The 19,337-nt window shown below is 38.3% G+C and overlaps 1 protein-coding gene across 1 annotated transcript in view; it reads right to left on the bottom strand.

Moving 5' to 3' along the window:
* Positions 1-19,337, bottom strand: part of BRWD1 (bromodomain and WD repeat domain containing 1) — a 130,192-nt gene that overhangs the window by 27,377 nt on the left and 83,478 nt on the right. Inside the window, exons 24-36 of the mRNA XM_027041600.2 lie at positions 19,115-19,240; positions 18,912-19,019; positions 16,592-16,716; positions 15,878-15,960; positions 12,428-12,539; positions 11,749-11,810; positions 10,862-11,017; positions 10,287-10,407; positions 8,972-9,097; positions 7,724-7,796; positions 6,133-6,174; positions 3,597-3,743; positions 2,819-2,971 (exon numbers count right to left, since the gene is read on the bottom strand). Of these exons, the coding sequence (XP_026897401.1) occupies positions 2,819-2,971; positions 3,597-3,743; positions 6,133-6,174; positions 7,724-7,796; positions 8,972-9,097; positions 10,287-10,407; positions 10,862-11,017; positions 11,749-11,810; positions 12,428-12,539; positions 15,878-15,960; positions 16,592-16,716; positions 18,912-19,019; positions 19,115-19,240 (1,434 nt within the window). The remainder of the gene's footprint in view (positions 1-2,818; positions 2,972-3,596; positions 3,744-6,132; positions 6,175-7,723; positions 7,797-8,971; positions 9,098-10,286; positions 10,408-10,861; positions 11,018-11,748; positions 11,811-12,427; positions 12,540-15,877; positions 15,961-16,591; positions 16,717-18,911; positions 19,020-19,114; positions 19,241-19,337) is intronic.

Genomic DNA, 19,337 nt, shown 5'->3' with positions numbered 1-19,337 from the left:
AGCTGTTCTCATTTTCACATTTGCATATACAAATCCTAAAGATGTCCCCTTCTCCTAGTTAGATGTGGAGCTGGCTAGTTTTAGGATTGCTGTCTAGGCAGCAAGAGAGCAGTGTGTCCTCGGGGCAAGGAGACAAAGACACCTTCACCCCAGTCTCCAACTTGCAATCTGACCTCCTGTAAGGCCACTTAGATCTAAGCATGGATTCCAGACCAAAGCCTATCTTGCCACAGGAGAAGAAAACAGGCCCCAGAACTGTAACAGATAGGAAAGATGGTGTTTTAACAGCTTTGATAATTAAATAATACCAAATCTGTCAAAGAACCGCAACATGATATTCAGTGCTCCTATAAATAACTTTGGTACAGCTATGTATTTACAGGAAGTGCTCTTTACTCATTCACAATCATTCCTGAAAAGGAAGTATCAAAGTCTAACGTTCGATCACTCTGATGCACCAGGCAGCGGGGTGGAGAGACTTTAACATTAGAGAATCTTCAGAAAAAAGTGTGTGAGGAGCGCCTGGGTGGCTGAGTCAGTTAAGCATCCAACTTGATTTTGGCTCAGTTTATGAGCTCCCCATTCATGAACTTGATCCCTGCATCCAGCTCTGCACTGACACTGCAGGGCCTGCTTGGGAGTCTCTCTCTCAAAATAAATAAACATTTAAAAAAATGTATTTTTTTAGGTATGTGAGCTATAGCAGTTTCTTATACGCTTTATAAATATGTATGCACACACACATATATATACACAATACATGTGAAATTCAAAATGCCACTTCATCTGAAACGATCATTGACATTTCCAGTATTTTGTGTATACCTTACTTTCCCTTCAAATGTGAATTCTAACATTAGTCACCAATTTTAACAAGTGGCTTTATTTCCTTAATCATATTAAGTTTGAAATCTGATTCTCTTAAGAATCACTTTCATATTATTTTATGTCTTCTCATTGGGTTTTATATAAAATTCAGTTAATACACTTGAGTTGAACATAAACATTGAACAAAAATGGGTGCTAAAATTATTAGCTATTCAAAATGAAAAAAGGCATGTATGAAAAAACCCCACAGTTAACATCACACACAATGGTGAAATATGGAAAATCTTCCCCCTGCGATCAGGAAAGAGACAAGGTTGCCTGCTTCCACCACTGCTATTCAATACTGTACTTTAAATCCCAGCCAGAACAATTAGACAAAAAAAAAAAAAAAAAAAAAGACCAAAAGACAGAAAGACAGAAAGAAAGAATATGAAGAAAGACAAAGCAAGAAAGATCATTCAGATTGTGAAGTTAGAAGTGAAACTACTGCCATTAGCAGATGGCGTGATCCATATTCATGGCAGCATTATTCATAAGAGCCAAAAAACAAACAATTCAACTGTCCATCAAGACATGAATGGATAAACAAAATATTATATACCCATACAATGCAATATCATTCAGGCATAAAAAGGAATAAAGTTCTCATGCATGTTATAACACGGATGCACCTCTCCGAAATTCTGCTAAGTGAAAGGAGCCAGACACGAAAGGAGCCAGACACAAAAGGGCGAATGTTGTATGATCCCATGTATGAAGTATCTAGGACAGACAAATGCATCCAGACAAAGTAGATGAGACATTTACCAAGGGCTAAGCGGGGAGTGAATGTAGAGTTACTCCTTCATGTTAGAGTTTCTGTTTGGGGTGATGAAAGAGTTTTAGGAAAATCAGTGATCGTTGAACATTGTAAATATAATTAATGTCAATGAATCATACCCTTAAAAATGGTTAAAATAATAAAGCTTATGTTACATATATTTAACCGCAATTTTGAAACTCTGATAATATATATAAATCCAATAAGTTGTACAGTTGATGATATATCTATCCTCAAATAGTATTTTACATAAAAGGCGAGGGAAAGCATGAATGAAATTTCTCTCTGGGAAGAAAGTCTCAATAACAGTGAATACGGACAATAGCATCAACTTGGAAAAATGTTGGACCGGATGCTAAACTGATTTAAAGTGATGTGAAATCTGCACATTGAATCCAAGGAAGCAGTTCTCAGATTGAGAAATAATTAACACAGGAGAGTCTGGGGATAACAAAGAGAAAGTGAAATTAAGGCAAAATGGTTACTTAGCAGCGATAGTTGCTAATCATAGGCAAAGTGCTATAATATTAAGCAAGTGCTTTCTTTAGAGTCTTCTCAAATCATCCCTCTTTGTTAAACTACCAGCACACTGGCTACAAGGGTTTGTGATTATTCGTGAGAATTCACTGAGAGACTTATGTACACTTTTGTCTGTTCACTGTGCTTCAACAAGTTATGAGAAGTTATCCAACATGTAACATTTTAACACAACTTTAGGGGTGTACTCTCCACCTGTGTTCTCCAATAATCAGATGGCTCATGTGTCTCCTCTTTGGGTTGGAAATATTACTATGCTCTCAGGAGTCTTACCCCCACTTCCGATTTTCCTTTTCTTACTTTTAATTATCTTCCAGAATCTATCATTAAATTTCAAGTCCACTCTTCAAGATTCCTACATGTATAAAAACAGATTTTTCCCATCCTATGTATCAAGTTCAAATTTGTTCATTTCTCATTGGTGGCCTCATTGCCTCCAATTCCCATTTGTTTCCACGACATTAGGAAAAGTAAGCATTAACTGTGGTGAGGGGAGAGAGACAGAGCTCTAGCCTTACCAGTGTTCTCGCCCTCCTCACTCATCCTTAATGTTCCAACACGTACCAGTAAGTGGAAAATGATCATCAACACAGACCACGCACTCTTTTCATTGAGAACCACTTTTAAAATTACCTTTGATCTTTTGTTTGGTGTATATGCTTTTGCATTGCTAAATATCAACCGGATGTCTTTGCAAAATTCCAAAGGGCTGTCATAATTTCCTGCTTCTAAAGTTTCCCTTACTGTTCCAAAATCCATTGGAGTATCTATAATATCTCGGTAGTCCTAGGTTTTAAAAACAAGAATTAGTTCAAAGATTTGATTCCTACTTTTAGAAATGTTACGAGCATCAGATCTCCAAAACATTCAAAATGAGAGAAAAGAAAAAGGTTAGAAGGACCTTAAGAATCATCAATAATTTTTAAAAAAGAGGCTCAGACATACAGAAAAAATAAGAAATATACCAAAATGATATATCTGGTAGGATATTAAATGGTTTTCATTTCCTTCTTTATACTCTTAATGTAATTTCTAAGCTTTTACAGTAAATCTGTGCTTTGTAATCTTTTTTTTAAAGGTCATTTTCCATTCTCATATTTGGGGAATGAATACAGAGCTTTTATCCAATTTATAGTTTTCCTGGGGCTGAGCCTACTAAGAAAACAGATAAACATGTAGGATCCTCCCATTAAGATGTAGCAGTGATAAAGTCTTAGCCAAAGTTACGAGGGGTCTAGAAAATTCAAGAAAAACTGTGTAATACAACTCTTCCACAGCTGCCTTAGTAGTGAGAGACAAAGTTAACATGAAGCTCAGACATCTTACTCGTTAAAGTTTAATTTAAACACCTCCACCCCAATCTCTATACAAAACGAGAAGGCCCAAACATTCAAACAATGGCAAAACTTACTGGATATTCAACCAAATCAACAGGTTGTCTAAATGGTTCAGAATCTTCACACTGAAAAATTAAGTTCACTAGTTCCTTACACTGTTTCTTCCAGTTATTTTCAACATAGTTGGTGGCTTTGATGCTCGTTTTTTTCCAATCACGGACCTAAAAATACATTCACAATAGTATAAGCTTTTTCAGTCTTGGAAATGTCACACTGCGGTCTGGTATAGTGCGGTGGTAAAAATGCACATGAGCTGTGGCCTTGTGTACTATAACAATGTGGCTACTTTTATTTTCTATCTACTTAGAAGAAATCCACTTTTCTGTAAAGGTCAGTAACGTCACATCCATTACTCTGAAAACATTTTTCATTCTACCACTTATCTCCCAAGTTTAGAACACGTTTTCACAGAAAGTGAAGACTCACATTAGACGAAGTGGTAGGCTAAAGAATGGCCCCAAGGATACCTGCATCCTAATTTAAGAACTTATGGCTGTCACTATCCATGGCAGATCTGACCACCGGTTTGAATCCTGAGATGGGAAGACTGTCCTGGATTATCAAGATGGGCCCAATGTGATCACAAAGGTGATTTAAAAAAAAAAATTTTTTTAAGTTTATTTGAGAGACAGAGACAGGACAAGAAGGGAAGGGGCAGAGAGAGAGGGAGAGAGAGAAGCCCAAGCAGACTCCGCACTGTCAGCACAGAGCCCAATGTGGGGCTCGAACCCACGAAGCCACAAGAACATGACCTAAGCCGAAACCAAGAGTCAGACGCTTAAACTGACTGAACCACCCAGGCGCCCCACAAAGGTCCTTTTAAAAGTGAGAGACTTCGAGACTTCAAGCTGCTGGCTTGAAGATAAAAGATGAGGGGACAAGACTCTCTAGAAGCTAAAAAATAACAAGGAGAAGGATTCTACCCTAGGGCTTCCAGAAAGGAACACAGCTATGCCACCACCCTGATTTTAGCTCCATTGAGACCCATGTCTGACTTCTAATCTACAGACCTAGAAGACCTTATTATTTTTTTTTTTTTTTATTGTTTAAGCCACTAGATTTGTGATTTGCTATGGCGGCCACAGCAAGCAAATACTATACAGATACTAAACGCCTGGGATTTTGTTTAAAAATGAAATTATTTTCCCCCCAAATAAGAAATTATACGAAAATGACAATCAGATGACAATTCTTCAAGTCTAACTTCTCAATGTTATTTGGGGCAAGCATATTAGGAAAATTAGTATGATAAAAAGCTTAAATTTAAGCAGTATTTGGACAAAATTTAAAATGTTAAGCATTTTAGGGGCGCCTGGCTGGCTCACTCAGTTGACAGTCTGACTTCGGCTCAGGTTGTGACCTTACAGTTCATGAGTTTGAACCTGACACTGGACTCTGCTGGCAGCACAGCTTCAGCTCCTCTGTCTCCCTTTCTCTCTCCCCCTCCCCCGCTCATGCTCTCTCTCAAAAATAAACATTAAAAAAAAAATTAAAAATAAAATGTTAAGCATTTTTAAATTAATAACCTTTCCTTAGGGATGCCTCAGTGACTCAGTCTGTTTAAATGTCCGATTCTTGGTTTTGGCTCAAGTCATGATCTCACGGTTTGTGGGTTCGAGCCCCATGTCATGCTCTGCGTTGACAGTGCGGAGCCTGCTTGGGAGTGTCTCTCTCTCTCTCTCTCTCTCTCTCTCTCTCTCTGCCCCTTCCCCACTTATACTGTCTCTGTCTCTCAAAATAAACATTTAAAAAAATTTAATAACCTTTCCTTTAATTAATATATTACATTATAACCACAAGAGCTGCTGGTGACACCACAATTCAAACTTAGTATCTAAAACTTACAACCAAACCCAGTATCTAAAAACTCATTACATCCATACGTCATTCTCCTTAACTCCATCTTTCCAACAGGTGTCATTTAAAAAAAAGGGTTATTCACCAAACCCTAGTGAACATTCCCCTACAAGGGCTCCTCCTCTACCAGCCTTCCCACTGCACACAAGCACAGTCCCTGACGAGGCTCCGCCTTACACTCTAGTTCTTGCAACAGGTTCCTCACTTCCTTTAGTACCGATTCTGTTATCCTTCAAAATCTCTGCATCTATTATGGTGGTGAAATGGAGTCTCTCCTTTAAATTTAAATGAAATCCTTGGTTTTCAAGATCACCATCATCCACTCCCAACGTCACAGCCAGACACAGCCCCCCTGCTCACCCCAACACTCAGTCCCTACACTGGGCAGGCCAGTGCTCTACCACTAGCCTAGTGGCATGCTACATGTGCCTACTTTGTGACATGGGTCCCAAGTGCTCCTTATTTTGTGCACGTCCTCTTTCTCCTCCAGCTCATTCTGAAAACAAAGTTCAAGTCCCAACTCTTCCACTAAACCTTCCCTGACTACCCGCCTCTCAGTGATTTCCCATTTCTTTTAACAAATGCTCAATACCCATATCAAAGTAACTTTTCAGAGTAACACCTGAAATCTGAGGCTGCTTTCAAAATACAGAATAAGCAAACAACAAAGGTCAGTCGAACAGATTAACTTACTCTCCTTCTTCCAGAAGATGTTTTAGGAACGTCACTATCATCCTACGAACAAAAATCAGAGCACCGTAAGTGTTAATATTCTCATCTGAAACGTAATAACCTAAAAGCGTATCAAACACATTAGGTCTTACAAGGATTTTAACTAGTTCACAAAAATCTCAAAAGGCAGACCCTATCAGGTCTTTGTGGCACCCAGACTCCCATAAACCAACCATTCTTAATAACCCTCTACACTCCCTAGGAAAACTAATTCCTATAGATAGCTATAAAAAGGTGCTTTGTGCAGGACCTAAATAGGACATGCATCAGCAACTTCCAATGTGTGTTTCATCTCTATCCATAAAACCCAAGAAACCATTTCCTACTGTTCTGAATTTCATACTCCACACATTTTCTTATTCCCTAAATCAAATATTTGCATGGCCATTTTTATTCCGATAGAAATTACCAAGAGAATCAGTGAATCGCAATAAGGGTCTGTGTAGAAATTGACACTATACAGAACTCCTGTAACTTCCTGCTCGATTCTGTATGAAGTGAAATTACCCAGCATCACTGATATTTGCCTTGAACTTTGATACCACCTTGAGTGAAGAACTTGTGGGTACTGTGAGCATGGTCAAGTTCATTAATTTGTAATTACAACTAAATCCAATTCTTAGAAATTGCAAAAGTAGAGGACACATTCCTCAGCTATGTTATTCACGCAGACATATGCTGTTTATTTGGTATCAATTATTGGTTAAAACAAATTACTTCACTGAATATCTGGATAATTAAAAATATATTTTTATCAAACGGGAACCCTCTTGCACTGTTGGTGGGAATGCAAACTGGTACAGCCACTCTGGAAAACAGTGTGGAGGTTCCTCAAAAAATTAAAAATAGACCTACCCTATGACCCAGCAACAGCACAGCTAGGAATTTACCCAAGGGATACAAGAGTGCTGATGCATAGGGGCACTTGGACCCCAAGGTTTATAGCAGCACTCTCAACAATAGCCAAATTATGGAAAGAGCCTAAATGTCCATCAACTGATGAATGGATAAAGAAATTGTGGTTTATGCACACAATGGAGTACTATGTGGCAATGAGAAAGAATGAAATATGGCCCTTTGTAACAACATGGGTGGAACTGGAGAGTGTTATGCTAAGTGAAGTAAGCCATACAGAGAAAGACAGATACCATATGTTTTCACTCTTATGTGGATCCTGAGAAACTTAACAGAAACCCATGGGGGAAGGGAAGGAAAAAAAAAAAAGAGGTTAGAGTGGGAGAGAGCCAAAGCATAAGAGACTCTTAAAAACTGAGAACAAACTGAGGGTTGATGGGCGGTTGGGGGGGGGGGGGGGGAGGTGATGGGTATTGAGGAGGGCACCTTTTGGGATGAGCACTGGGTGTTGTATGGAAACCAATTTGACAATAAATTTCATATATTGAAAAAACAAAAAATATATATTTTTTTATCAAAATAGTTTCATAGTTCATTGGAATATAGCAAGAATTGTTATTTTTCTACTTCGCTCAATATTTTTAAATCACCATTTGAAACGAACAGAAATCATTATAAAATTGACAAACTTCATTACCAAATCCTCGGCATTTTGCTCATCATTTTCGGAAGTGTTAGAAAGTTCTGAGATATGTGTACAGTCTTGATTCCTAAAAAGCAATTTTTCACATGTTTAAGAGTATGCAGTTGTCGTGTCTGATGTCAAAGATTCAAACTACAGGTTAAGATATAAACAGTTCCCCAAGTATGCATACCTAATTTCAAGCAAAGGAATATCCAGTTTTTGAATCTACCCTCTGCAGAAACAACTGACCATCTTAGAATATGGAAAGTAAGTTTTTGTTTCCCCAGCTAAGTATGTATAAAAATTAAGCTGGCAATCCAGAAATAATCCAATTATGGCCTCAACTGGATGAATATGAAGATGAGTGTTCCTACACATCACTAGGCATATTCGTACAGTAAGTACCAGGAACATGGATTGACTTGAGACAAAATAGAAGGGAGAAGCAGAAATTAAAGCAAATTAGATCTTAACTTCCCTGTACACACAGAAGAAAGAATGCTGAAGTAGGACTATCTAGGCATGAAGAAGATGAAAATGGGTATGTGATTTTCCTGAAGTAGAAAAAAATGAAAGTCCTGGGGAAGAGGAAACAAGTCCAGGTCATCCAGGCAAGAAGTGGATTCAACCCAGCAAAGCAAGATAGGCCAGAACCAGTTACTTCCCAGTTTGTAGCCACATAGTAAAAATGATGGCACAGTTTATAAATTATCTTCTCTACTACATAATTCTTTCAAACAATTTTTATGGCTATGGTAAAAAGGCATTAAGATCACACAGCACAATTCATTAATTTCAAAGGAAACAGGCTGAGCAATTTGTCCAAAGTGACAGACAACGTTCATCAGAACAGATGATGTTAAAACTCAGATCCCACTTTCCGTCCTCCTCCTAAATGATCTCCCAATGCAAGCAAGCGTGTGCAGCCATTAGTGTTATACCAAGGGTAATTTCTTCATGTTTCATGAGGACACCACAGTCATGAAAAATGACTAAGGGAAACCCGGTGAGGGGTATATATAGGGCAACTTCTGTAGTATAAAATTATTTCAATTTTAAAAAGCAGAAAACATTGGATTGTTCTATTTTTCATGCCTTTACTAAAAGTAATAATCACAATAAATATGTACAGAAATGTTATGTAACATAGCATATTAATAAAAGGGTGTAATTCAGAGAGCAAAAATTAAGAACTAGATGGCTGCAAGAGGTACAGATATGCAAAGCCACTTTCCACATCTATAATAGGAGGTAACTTACTTGATAAATTTTAAAAGTTGGTCAGTTATCTTCTTAGCTGATCTTGCAATTACACTTTCAGGCTCATTAAATGTCCTGGCATTATGTTCTATGTATCTGACTTCCCAAACTAATGCAGATAGCCTCCTTCAAAACAAAAAAGTAGGCAATTTAGAGCTCAGAAAACAAAAACACTGAAACCAGGTTGTTAAAAAAAAAAAAAAAAATCCCAGCACGTTAAGCCAGCATGTATTAACATATTAAATCCTAAGTGCAAAGTTACAATGAATAACCTTCTAATGCTCTCAACCTGATCATAACCATAAGCAATTATACTGGAAGCTAAACCACAGAGAATACAATTAAAGACCAAAAATCTTAACAGTTCACTTCATCACATCCAGAGCAACCTGGAGCAACCCTCCCTTTCACAGTGTCTACAGGCACAACGGAAGCTACTGAGACTCAAAGAAGAAAAGGTGTTAAATATCATCAATCCTAAGAGAGTAACCTGGCAAAGTGGTTTCTGAACAAATGCACATTCCCATGTCTGGCTACAGAGATAAAGTACACCATCAATGTAAGAAGTCAGTTTTTTGAAATGGTTATTTCTCAAAGTAGATGAATTGTAACAAATAAAATACTATCAATTACTTAAAATTTAAAAAAATCACTGAGAATCAGGGCACCTGGGTAGCTCAGTCGGTAAAGCGTCCGACTTCCGCTCAGGGCATGATCTCACAGTTCATGAGTTCGAGCCCATCGGGCTCTGTGCTGACAGCTCGGAGCCTGGAGCCTGCGTCTCCCTGGATTCTATGTCTCCTTCTCTCTCAGCCCCTTCCCCACAAGCTCTCTGTCTCTCTCTCTCGCTCAGAAATAAATAAGCAATAAATAAATAAGTAAATAATTTTTTTAAAAAAATTTAAAAATCACTGAGAATAGGAAATTTTATAGTTATCAGTGCTCTAGAAGCCAAAGATAAAAAGCTGATGACTCTGGGGAATCAATCTTTCAAAGGCCAATTTTTAAAATTCAACTTTATTTTTAAAATCAAGCTGCTAAATAGGGATAACATGCAAATAAATATGATGTCTAACTACTTAACATAATTTGTAATGAGCACGTGGAATTTTTTTTAATCCGACACCTCTCCAACATCGAACGGTGTCTTACCACAGAAGACCACAAGATCACTATAATGAAAGAGAGTGAAACAGAAAATAGCGTGCATCAACCCCCACTCCACCACTATCACGATCAACCACCACTTCCATTCACTCCACTCAGGATGACCAAACACCTTTTCAAACTATTGTGAAAGGAGGTTTCTACTAACCTGTAGAATCGATTAACGAGCCTCATTCGAATCGTGTAGAGGTCGGTTGGATAAGCTACTACGGTGCAATACTTCGGGTACGTACACAGATCAACTGGCCCCGCGAAAGCCGCTGCTATGTCTGTGAAGGCAGACACAAAACATTTTCATCGATAAATTCATTACCCACAGGAGATTATTTCTCTGCAAATTCCTCAAAAATAGAGCCACGTTTAACAATGCAGGCCCAAACAAAAAGGAGCAAGTAGAAACTGTAGTGAAGAATGCCACCAAAGTTTGCTGCGCTTTTAAAATACTTTTGTGGAGGGGCGCCTGGGTGGCTCGGTCGATTGAGTGGCTGACTTCGGCTCAGGTCATGATCTCATGGTCCCTGGGTTCGAGACCCACGTCAGGCTCTGTGCTGACCACTCAGAGCATGGAGACTGGAGCCTGCTTCGGATTCTATGTCTCCCTCTCTCTCTGCTCCTCCCCCACTCCTACTCTCTGTCTCTCAAAATTAAATAAACATTAAAAAGAAAAAATACCTTTGAGGAAAGAAAAACTTGAACATGAAACATTCCACACTAAAAACTTACCAAGATTCAAAAGTTGGTCTATACCACTAATAATTCGTTCACATTCTTCATCTCTTGATTTCTGGCCCCATTCACCATCTTGAGGTTTGTAGAGTAATTTCTCTAGCTCATCGGAAGTGACAGAAATACTAGCTCCTAACTCTTCAGGTGGGTCAACTATAAATTCCATTCCAAAGAACAAGAAAGAAAAATAATTAACCAAATATATATTATACTTAAGTTGTCAAAACTCCTAAACCAGACACTACAAAGGAAAAAGCAGCGGTTTTATAGTGGAGAAACCTGGGACACCACCTAAGTCACATGATGAAAGTTAACACCCCCAGTAATAGGACAAATGGACATCATGTGCCTCATGATATGATGCACTGAGGACCATATACCACGTCTCCAACACTAGCACCAGAAATGCAAACCCTGGATAATGAGTAAATATGAAACAAGCCCAAACGGAGAGAAATGCTACAAAACGACTAGCCAGGATTATGTAAGAAATGATAATGGGCTACTAAAATGCAGTCAGCATCAAACTTGAAGCCTAGGATAAGAATTAATCAGCCAGATTCATATTAATTCTGTGGGGGGGTTAGTAAAGCTCACAGTTACTGAAAACAGGTAAAATATTTTCATTATTTAAAAATGATATACCATGGGGCTCCTGGGTAACTCAGTCGGTTAAATATCCGACTCTTGATTTCGAATCAGATCATGATCTCATGGTTCATGAGTCTGAGTTCTGCATCAGGTTCTGCGCTCACAGCGTGGAGCCTGCTTGGGATTCTCTCCCTCTCTCTGGCCCTCCCTCTCCCTCTGTCTCTCAAAAATAAATGTTTAAAAAAATTTTTTTTAAAGTTTCTGCTAAAACTTAAAAAAAAAAAATCATATACCATTATCAGGAATTGGTTCCATGTCCCATGGGCTAAGTTTTTCAATTTCAGTATTGTCCCACCTATTAAAAAACCAAAAGTCCAGTTAGCCTCTCATAAAAACAACTTGTGGCTAATAACTAGGTATCCACAAAAGAGTAAACAAAAATAAGATGTGAAAACCTTATTGTAGCAATGAAAGTTTAAATATTAACCGTAAGATTTTTTTTAGGAGAATACATTATGAGAAAAAGAAAGCATTAAAAATGTTCAAAGACAAAGTCAGAAGTCCTGTGTGGCTTGTACCCAGGGTAGGTGGAAAAAACTCAACAACCCTGTGAAGCCTTGAATGCCACACTTCAGAATGTGACTTTATTCCACAGCCGATGGAAAAGCAGCAACGATTTCCTTGAACAGGGGAAATGACGTAATATGTGGGAAATGACGTAATATGTGCTCCTCAACTAAGAACTATTAGGAGGCTACAGAAATGGGACCAGGGAGGCAAGCAGAACCTGTCCCGAGGGGGTTCTGGTGAACGGGAAGCAGCCAGGGCATGCGAGAGACACTGCATGGGGATGACGGACAGGACTCAATGACAGACTAAATCATGGTCTTTCACCTGAAACATATTATTCATAAAACCACCCACCACAATGAACGAATGTCTGTAGAGAATTCATTTCAACTGCATACAGACCTAACGATGTAGCACTGGAAATGACTATCAGGGTACTGCGGCTGATATGGCTCTTGACTTAGCACTGTTCCAAACCACCAAGCATCATCAATGATAGAACGGAACCTATCACCTATAAAAGATGACCAAGTCTGAGACACATTTTTAATTTATAAAATACCATGATACAGATAAAAAAAGAAATTACTTTTTTTATCTTAAAATCAGCCATCCTTCCCCACTTTCCAGCAATCTTCAGCAATAAATGTAAAAAGATACAATGTCACACTGAGTAATTTACTGACGGTGTATAACCATACAGTGCAACAGACTAACATGCTTCTGACTGGATTCTGTTGTTTACTGGATCCAAACATTTCCCCAAAATAGGTTCGACCACATTTTACAACATGGAACAAAGAACAAAGCTTAACAAAACTCAATAATCTTCTACAACGATGTATATGACCAAAATATACTTGCTTAATAAGTATATTAAATACCTCTGAAACATGTACTTCCTGAATAAAACATATTATAAAAGTATGACTAGAATCCGTGATTATTCTAAAGCTCTCCCTATATAAATATTTCCACATAAAACAGAATTTTAATTCTTAAGACTTCACATTAGAAATCAGTTCTAGATATACCCTAGGATATGCTTACATACTTTATTACTTAAAAGAATTAAGGGCGCCTGGGTGGCTCAGTCAGTTAAGCGTCCAACGTCGGCTCAGGTCATGATCTCACAGTTTGTGAGTTCAACAAGCCCCTCGTGGGGCTCTGTGCTGACAGCTCAGAGCCTGGAGACTGCTTTGGATTCTGTGTCTCCCTCTCTCTCTGACCCTCCTCTGCTCGCTCGCTCTCTCTCTCTCTCAAAAATAAAATAAACATTAAAAAAAAATTTTTAATAAAAAAAAGAATTAAACACCCACATATCCCTGTATCTCAGGAGGATATATAGAAGCAGGAAGTAGATCTTAGGAGGGCTCCATCCACAAACCAAGGTAACTGTACAGAATGCTCCAACTGACTCCAGTAATCGTCTGTGTACCCTACAACGGCATCCCTTCTAGAGGAACACACTGTAGGTGAGCTCGGTTTCACGTTACAAAAGGAACACAGACTGCTGTCATAACCCCACCTCTTCCCTTCCATCCATTCCACCTTTCTCAAAACAAAACCAGTAACAAAAAAAGTTGCTTAGCCACCACTAACAATTCCTTGGTAGATTAGCAATTCTGCTTTCAAGGAAGGTTTGACAGAAATGGTATCCATCAAAATTAAAGCTGTATTTCACTCCTCAGAAAGAGAATATTTACGTAATAAAATACCCACAAAGAGTACTAACAAAGTATGCTTCCACGGAATTCTCTAAAACTGAAAACAACAGCAGTATCACTACTGGAGCTGCATGTTTTGAGGTTCTTAAAATATTTTTAAATTCACATAAACATGACTTTTATGTACATTTTACATTTTTCAAAGTCACTAGAAACCCAGGACGCCTGGGTGCTCAGTCAGACTCTTGATTTCAGCTCAGGTCATGATCCCAGGGCTGCGGGATCGAGCCCCACGTCTGGCTCCATGCTGAGCGTGGAACCTGCTTAAGATTCTTCCTCTATCTCAGCTCCTCTCCCACTTGCTCTCTCTCTCTCTCAAAACAAATAGATAAACTTAAAAAAAAAAAAAAAGAAGCCAGTTTTTGATACCAAGAACCAACTTTATAATACTTTCCTTCCCTATTTATCTAAAACTAGAAGAGGAACACCTGGGTGGGACGCTTGATCTCGGCTCAGGTCATGATCCCGCAGTTTGTGAGGTGGAGCCCCGCGTTGGGCTCTGCGTGAACAGCATGAAGCCTGCTTGGGATCCTCCCTCTCCCTCTCTCTCTCTGCCCCTCCCCTCGCTCTCTCTCTCTTTCAAACATAAACTTAAAAAATTTTTTTTTACCGTTTATTTATTTTTGAGACAGAGAGAGAGCATGAACGAGGGAGGGTCAGAGAGAGGGAGACACAGAATCTGAAACAGGCTGCAGGCTCTGAGCTGTCAGCACAGAGCATGACGCGGGGCTCGAACTCACGGACCCCAGGATCATGACCTGAGCCGAAGTCAGACACTTAACCAACTGAGCCACCCAGGTGCCCCTCAAACATAAACTTTAAAAAAAAAATTCAAAAACAAAACTAGAAGATACTTTCAATTTAGATAAAAGTATTTTTCACTGTAAGATAACACTTTAAATTAAAAGGAGCCTTAAGAAATCACTTTTCTGAAGGTAAAACCTGGCTTTTCCTTAAGAATTAAAAAAAAAAAACACCTGATTTTGCCTATTCAAGAGTAGAATAAACATGCTTAGTAAAGTTCTTCACGCAATAAAATCAGGATTAAGCAACTTCCTTTACTAACACTGCTCAAACTTCGAGAGAATCGGTCAGATTTCATGGGGGGGGGGCAAAATTGAATTAATTAAAAGATCTGGTACATTAATTTCCCAATCACAAAAATAAAACAAAGGCACTAAATTTCAAGAGGCAAGTGGGAATCCACCTCTAGAGCTCAGCTACAGAGAACGGGAGTTTAAAGCAATTTCTGGATGCACATGTGGGCGGAACAAAATGAGAGCTTCCAACTTAGACGTCATGGGTGTTGGATAAACAGAACAGATGCGAAACTTTGAAGTTCTTCAGGATTTGGCTATCGACCTTAACTCCGGCACATTCCAGATGACTGGAGTTTGGTCTTGGTTGTTTCTGTGTATGGCTAGATGTTTTTCTTCAAGAAAAACTTCCTTTAGTCCCAAAACAGTCCTGACTATTTGTGTGGGTATTACCGTTAAAAAGAGTCCACTAAGAACAGCCACGTTCTCCAACAACCTTTCATTTCAAATAGGGATGACTCAGGGAATTTGTCGAAAATTTACCTATTTGTAGTACTTTAGAAAAAAGCAGCAACAACTAGGAAAATTAATGAGGCCTTAACATCATTTACAAACGTGTACACTAGACGACAGAGCCTAAAACTTACTATTCCTAATAAGAGACCAAAACTGCTCAAAGGCGAATGAACTCTCCTAAGTGGCTGCATTATTTACAATGCAGATTAGAAGTAATTTGCATTATTTTTCAATTTCCTGATTGTTTTAGATCATAAGATAACTTTGTGAATTATACCAGTCACAGTAAAGATAGAAAAAAATGCAGACTGTGGACATGTGAAAGGATATAAAAGTTCACCCCTAACATACAGTCAACGCGTAAGAAATAATCCCCACAAGAAATGCTGCTTGGCTAACAGTCCTTATGAAGAAGCAGTAAAGCAAAAAATACTTTCCAGGCACTTCTATTTCTTTCCAGAATTCAAATGTTTGCATCCACCGTAACAAGCAGCACCACAACAAAAAAATAGGCCAATAAACGGAGAGATCATTTTCTAACGGTATATGAAACTCAGTAAGAACAGACTTACAAGACTGCCAATTCCTCTGTCTTGCTTCATCATAAAATTGACGCAGTACAAGAAAGTCAATGACATCCGGCATATCATGGTATCTAAACAGAAATAAAAGATTATTAAACTCCCTGAGCAGCAGGTTACAGTCTAAAGCAACAATGTCCAAAAGAAACAGGATGGGAGCTGCATTTCTAATTTTTTTCTGACTAGCCTTATTAAAAAAAGTAGAGAAACTAGTAAAATTAATTTATCCCATGTACCCTAAACACGGTTTCACCATGTTATCAATACAAAATCACGAGATACCTTACATACTTTTTCTTCACACCAAGTCTTCAAAATCCAGTGTGTACATCACACTCCATTGAAATCGGCCACATTTCAAGAGCTCAAGAGCCGCATGTGGCTAAGGGCCACCATAATGGACAGCACACATTTAGCAAATCATTTATTCTAACATTTTCTCAAAAACAAAGACAGACACAAATTCCCCTACAGGCCAGAGTTCTCCACACATTAGTGGCATGGAAAAAGGTATAAACATGCCAATCAATGCCTAATTGTTGCTACAGCATACTACTTTTACTCCCAGCTATGAGCACCTCAACTCCCGCCTTAGGCTGTCCACAGTGCTCCACTATTTACCCCGCAGTTATGAGGGACATGCTGATCAGCAAGAGGAAACATCTAAATTTAAACAATTCCATAAAAAAAAAGAGTAACACATACCTAATAGAGAAAGATTTGTCCAAAAGTTTTCCAGTTGCAGGATCTATAAATGCTAGTTTGAGGCAACAGAGCGTAGGGGGCCCAACCTCGTATCGTATTCCAACTATTTTGACCAACTCTTGATCCTTTAACAGATATTTTTTAAAGAATGCAATGTTTAAAATGGTTAAAATAAAGCAATTTCCCAAGACTATAAATCTCCACATATTGCCACATTAAGTCAACTTGTAAGTCAGGTTTCCAAGTTAACAGTGATTAAATCATTTTTGCTAAAATTAATCTTCACATCTTTTTCAGGATAGACATTTAATACTGTTTCAAACATAAGGAATATACTCACTTTAGAAAACATACCACAAAGTGTTAAGAAGGAACATTTAAGAGTCACTGATCAGCACAATATCTAAAGACAATTACTGTGAATAATCTGAATTTCTTTCTGGCTCTGTTCTCTTCCTAGAGATACGTCATCTTGTTTTATGTGTGTCTCTGTGTAAAGACATCTCATTGAAGATGCTGTTGATTCATTAGCACTGAACTCAACAGCCAAAAGGACTTCTCACTCATGCCTAGACAACGTTTATCTAACACAGGTGTTCTCTCCAGAAAGCACATCATCACCTTCTTGTACTGAGTAACAGAGCAGAGCACTTTAAAGCATCACACTCGGGGGCTATGTTAAACAGTAAGTCACCAACAAAAAGCATAAAAACACTAAAGTTACTTATGTTGCATTCAACAGATCGTGAGAAGGACACTTATTTATGATGTGAGAGCTCAAACAAGAAGGTATCACCTCGCTCGACCTCAGGAGGTAACAGGCCGGTCAGGGAAATCAAATTTTTTGCCACTGTGTGTGTGTTTGCAAATGACCAGAAAGCACCCTGAGCATCGATTTGGGGTTACAAATAACATGCAGCTAGTAGGCAAAATGACAAATATGGAATCTGTGAATAATGAGGATCAACTCAGTGATAAGTGAAACAGACCTAAATAAATCAGAGCATATGGTAAGCCAAATTCAAGACGGAGAGCCACTAAGTTGAAGGAGAGTTAAGAACAGCTATCTTTGGGAGTGCCTGGGTGGCTCGGTCCCTTAAATGTCCAACTCCTACTCATGATCTCACTGTTCGTGGGATTGAGCCCCACATCGGGATCTGCGCTGACAGCAGAGAGCCTGCTTGGGCTTCTCTCTCTCTCCCTCTCTCAAAATCAATAAATAAACTTAAAGAAGAAGAAGAAGAAAAAAACGGCTATCTTTGCTAAGATAGTTGTTTTTACCTTCTAATAGTTATTGAAAGTATCAAAAACATACAAAATACAAAGAATTAAAAAAAAATCAACGGCAATGCTATTCCATACATAATCACCATTGACATTTTGATGTATTTATTCTGGTTGACTACATGTCTGCACGTTTTTATTACCATAACCACAAACAACATTTCACATCCCATTTTTTCTCTTAGTAATAAATTATAAAAATTTAACAGTCATTCACTCAAGTGTTTTAAAAGCCTCAATTACACAGTGGGCTTCATACCATAGTCAACTCTGCAAAAGGTACCATGACTTGATCCATTCAGTACTGTAGGATACATGGACTTTTTCTAATTTTTGTTTTTATAAACAGGGATATGGAATTGTCTTGCTCATAAATTCACATGCACTTCCAGTTGTTTCCTAAATCACCGCAAATAAAGTCATGGATTTAAAACATCTGAATATTTTCCAGTTTCAATTCCAATCGCCAAGATAGCCTCTACAAAGCCCGGGCTGTTTCATATACCCTGTCCTGTCACCAATGTGAGTAACTGGTAACAAACCAAAATCTTTGCTACTTGCTAAAATGTGGGGTTTTTTTCTTTCACTGCTTAAAAAAAAATTTTTTTTTTTATTTAACTGGTTAAGTATAGGGGAGCTAAAGCTTTTCCAATAGACTAGTCTATTGTGCACGCGGTTCAACTTCTTTTCCAATTTGTATTTCCTCTTTTGAAAAGCTGCCACTTCTTTTGAATATATGTCCCAGATACACACATTTTAACATTAATGATATATACTACCAAGCTGCCTTCCTGAGTGACGAACACAGTTATAATTTTATACGCCAGTCAGCAATACATGAAGACCATCCACTGACAAACACGTCTTTCTGCTGGATCCTAAGGCTTAGGAAGGTAACAGCAGAAATGTTTTTAAGTAGGCAGTCAAAAAGACAGTAATGAAATATACCTCCAGAAGGTTTATTTTTAATGGATTTATAAATAATTTAACTATACAGTGCGAGACATTTAATGGCTTAATAATATGATCATCTTACCCTAAGATCCATTTTTCTCCATGGCTCCTTATTAGGGTTCAGTTCATAAATGTTATTTCTTCTGACAGCCTCAATATAAGCTTCGTGACCCTGTCGAAAATAGATTACCTACAAAAAGTATACATTTAAAAATAAATTAAAACCTAAGGGTAAAATACTATCTTGTGGTCCATATTCCCATTTCTAAATTTTACTACTCTCACCTCATCGCCCATCTGAGGAACAAAAGGAGACTTTCGAAGTGTGGTGTCCGTTATCCACACGGGAGGGTGAAATTCATATAAATGTTCCATATTTGCAAGCTCCACCGGAGTCATCCTCCGCAAGCTCTGCCAAGGGGATGAGAACAAAGTCCAGTACAACAGAAAGGGCATGAGGGCGTGGTTTGATTGACAAACAAAAGAAACTTCACCAAGTGAGAAATGC

Source organism: Acinonyx jubatus, chromosome C2 (assembly GCF_027475565.1).
Source record: "Acinonyx jubatus isolate Ajub_Pintada_27869175 chromosome C2, VMU_Ajub_asm_v1.0, whole genome shotgun sequence".
NCBI classification, from domain to species: domain Eukaryota; kingdom Metazoa; phylum Chordata; class Mammalia; order Carnivora; family Felidae; genus Acinonyx; species Acinonyx jubatus.
The sequence above is the reverse complement of the archived record's forward strand: the minus strand, read 5'-3'. Positions and strand labels throughout refer to the sequence as shown.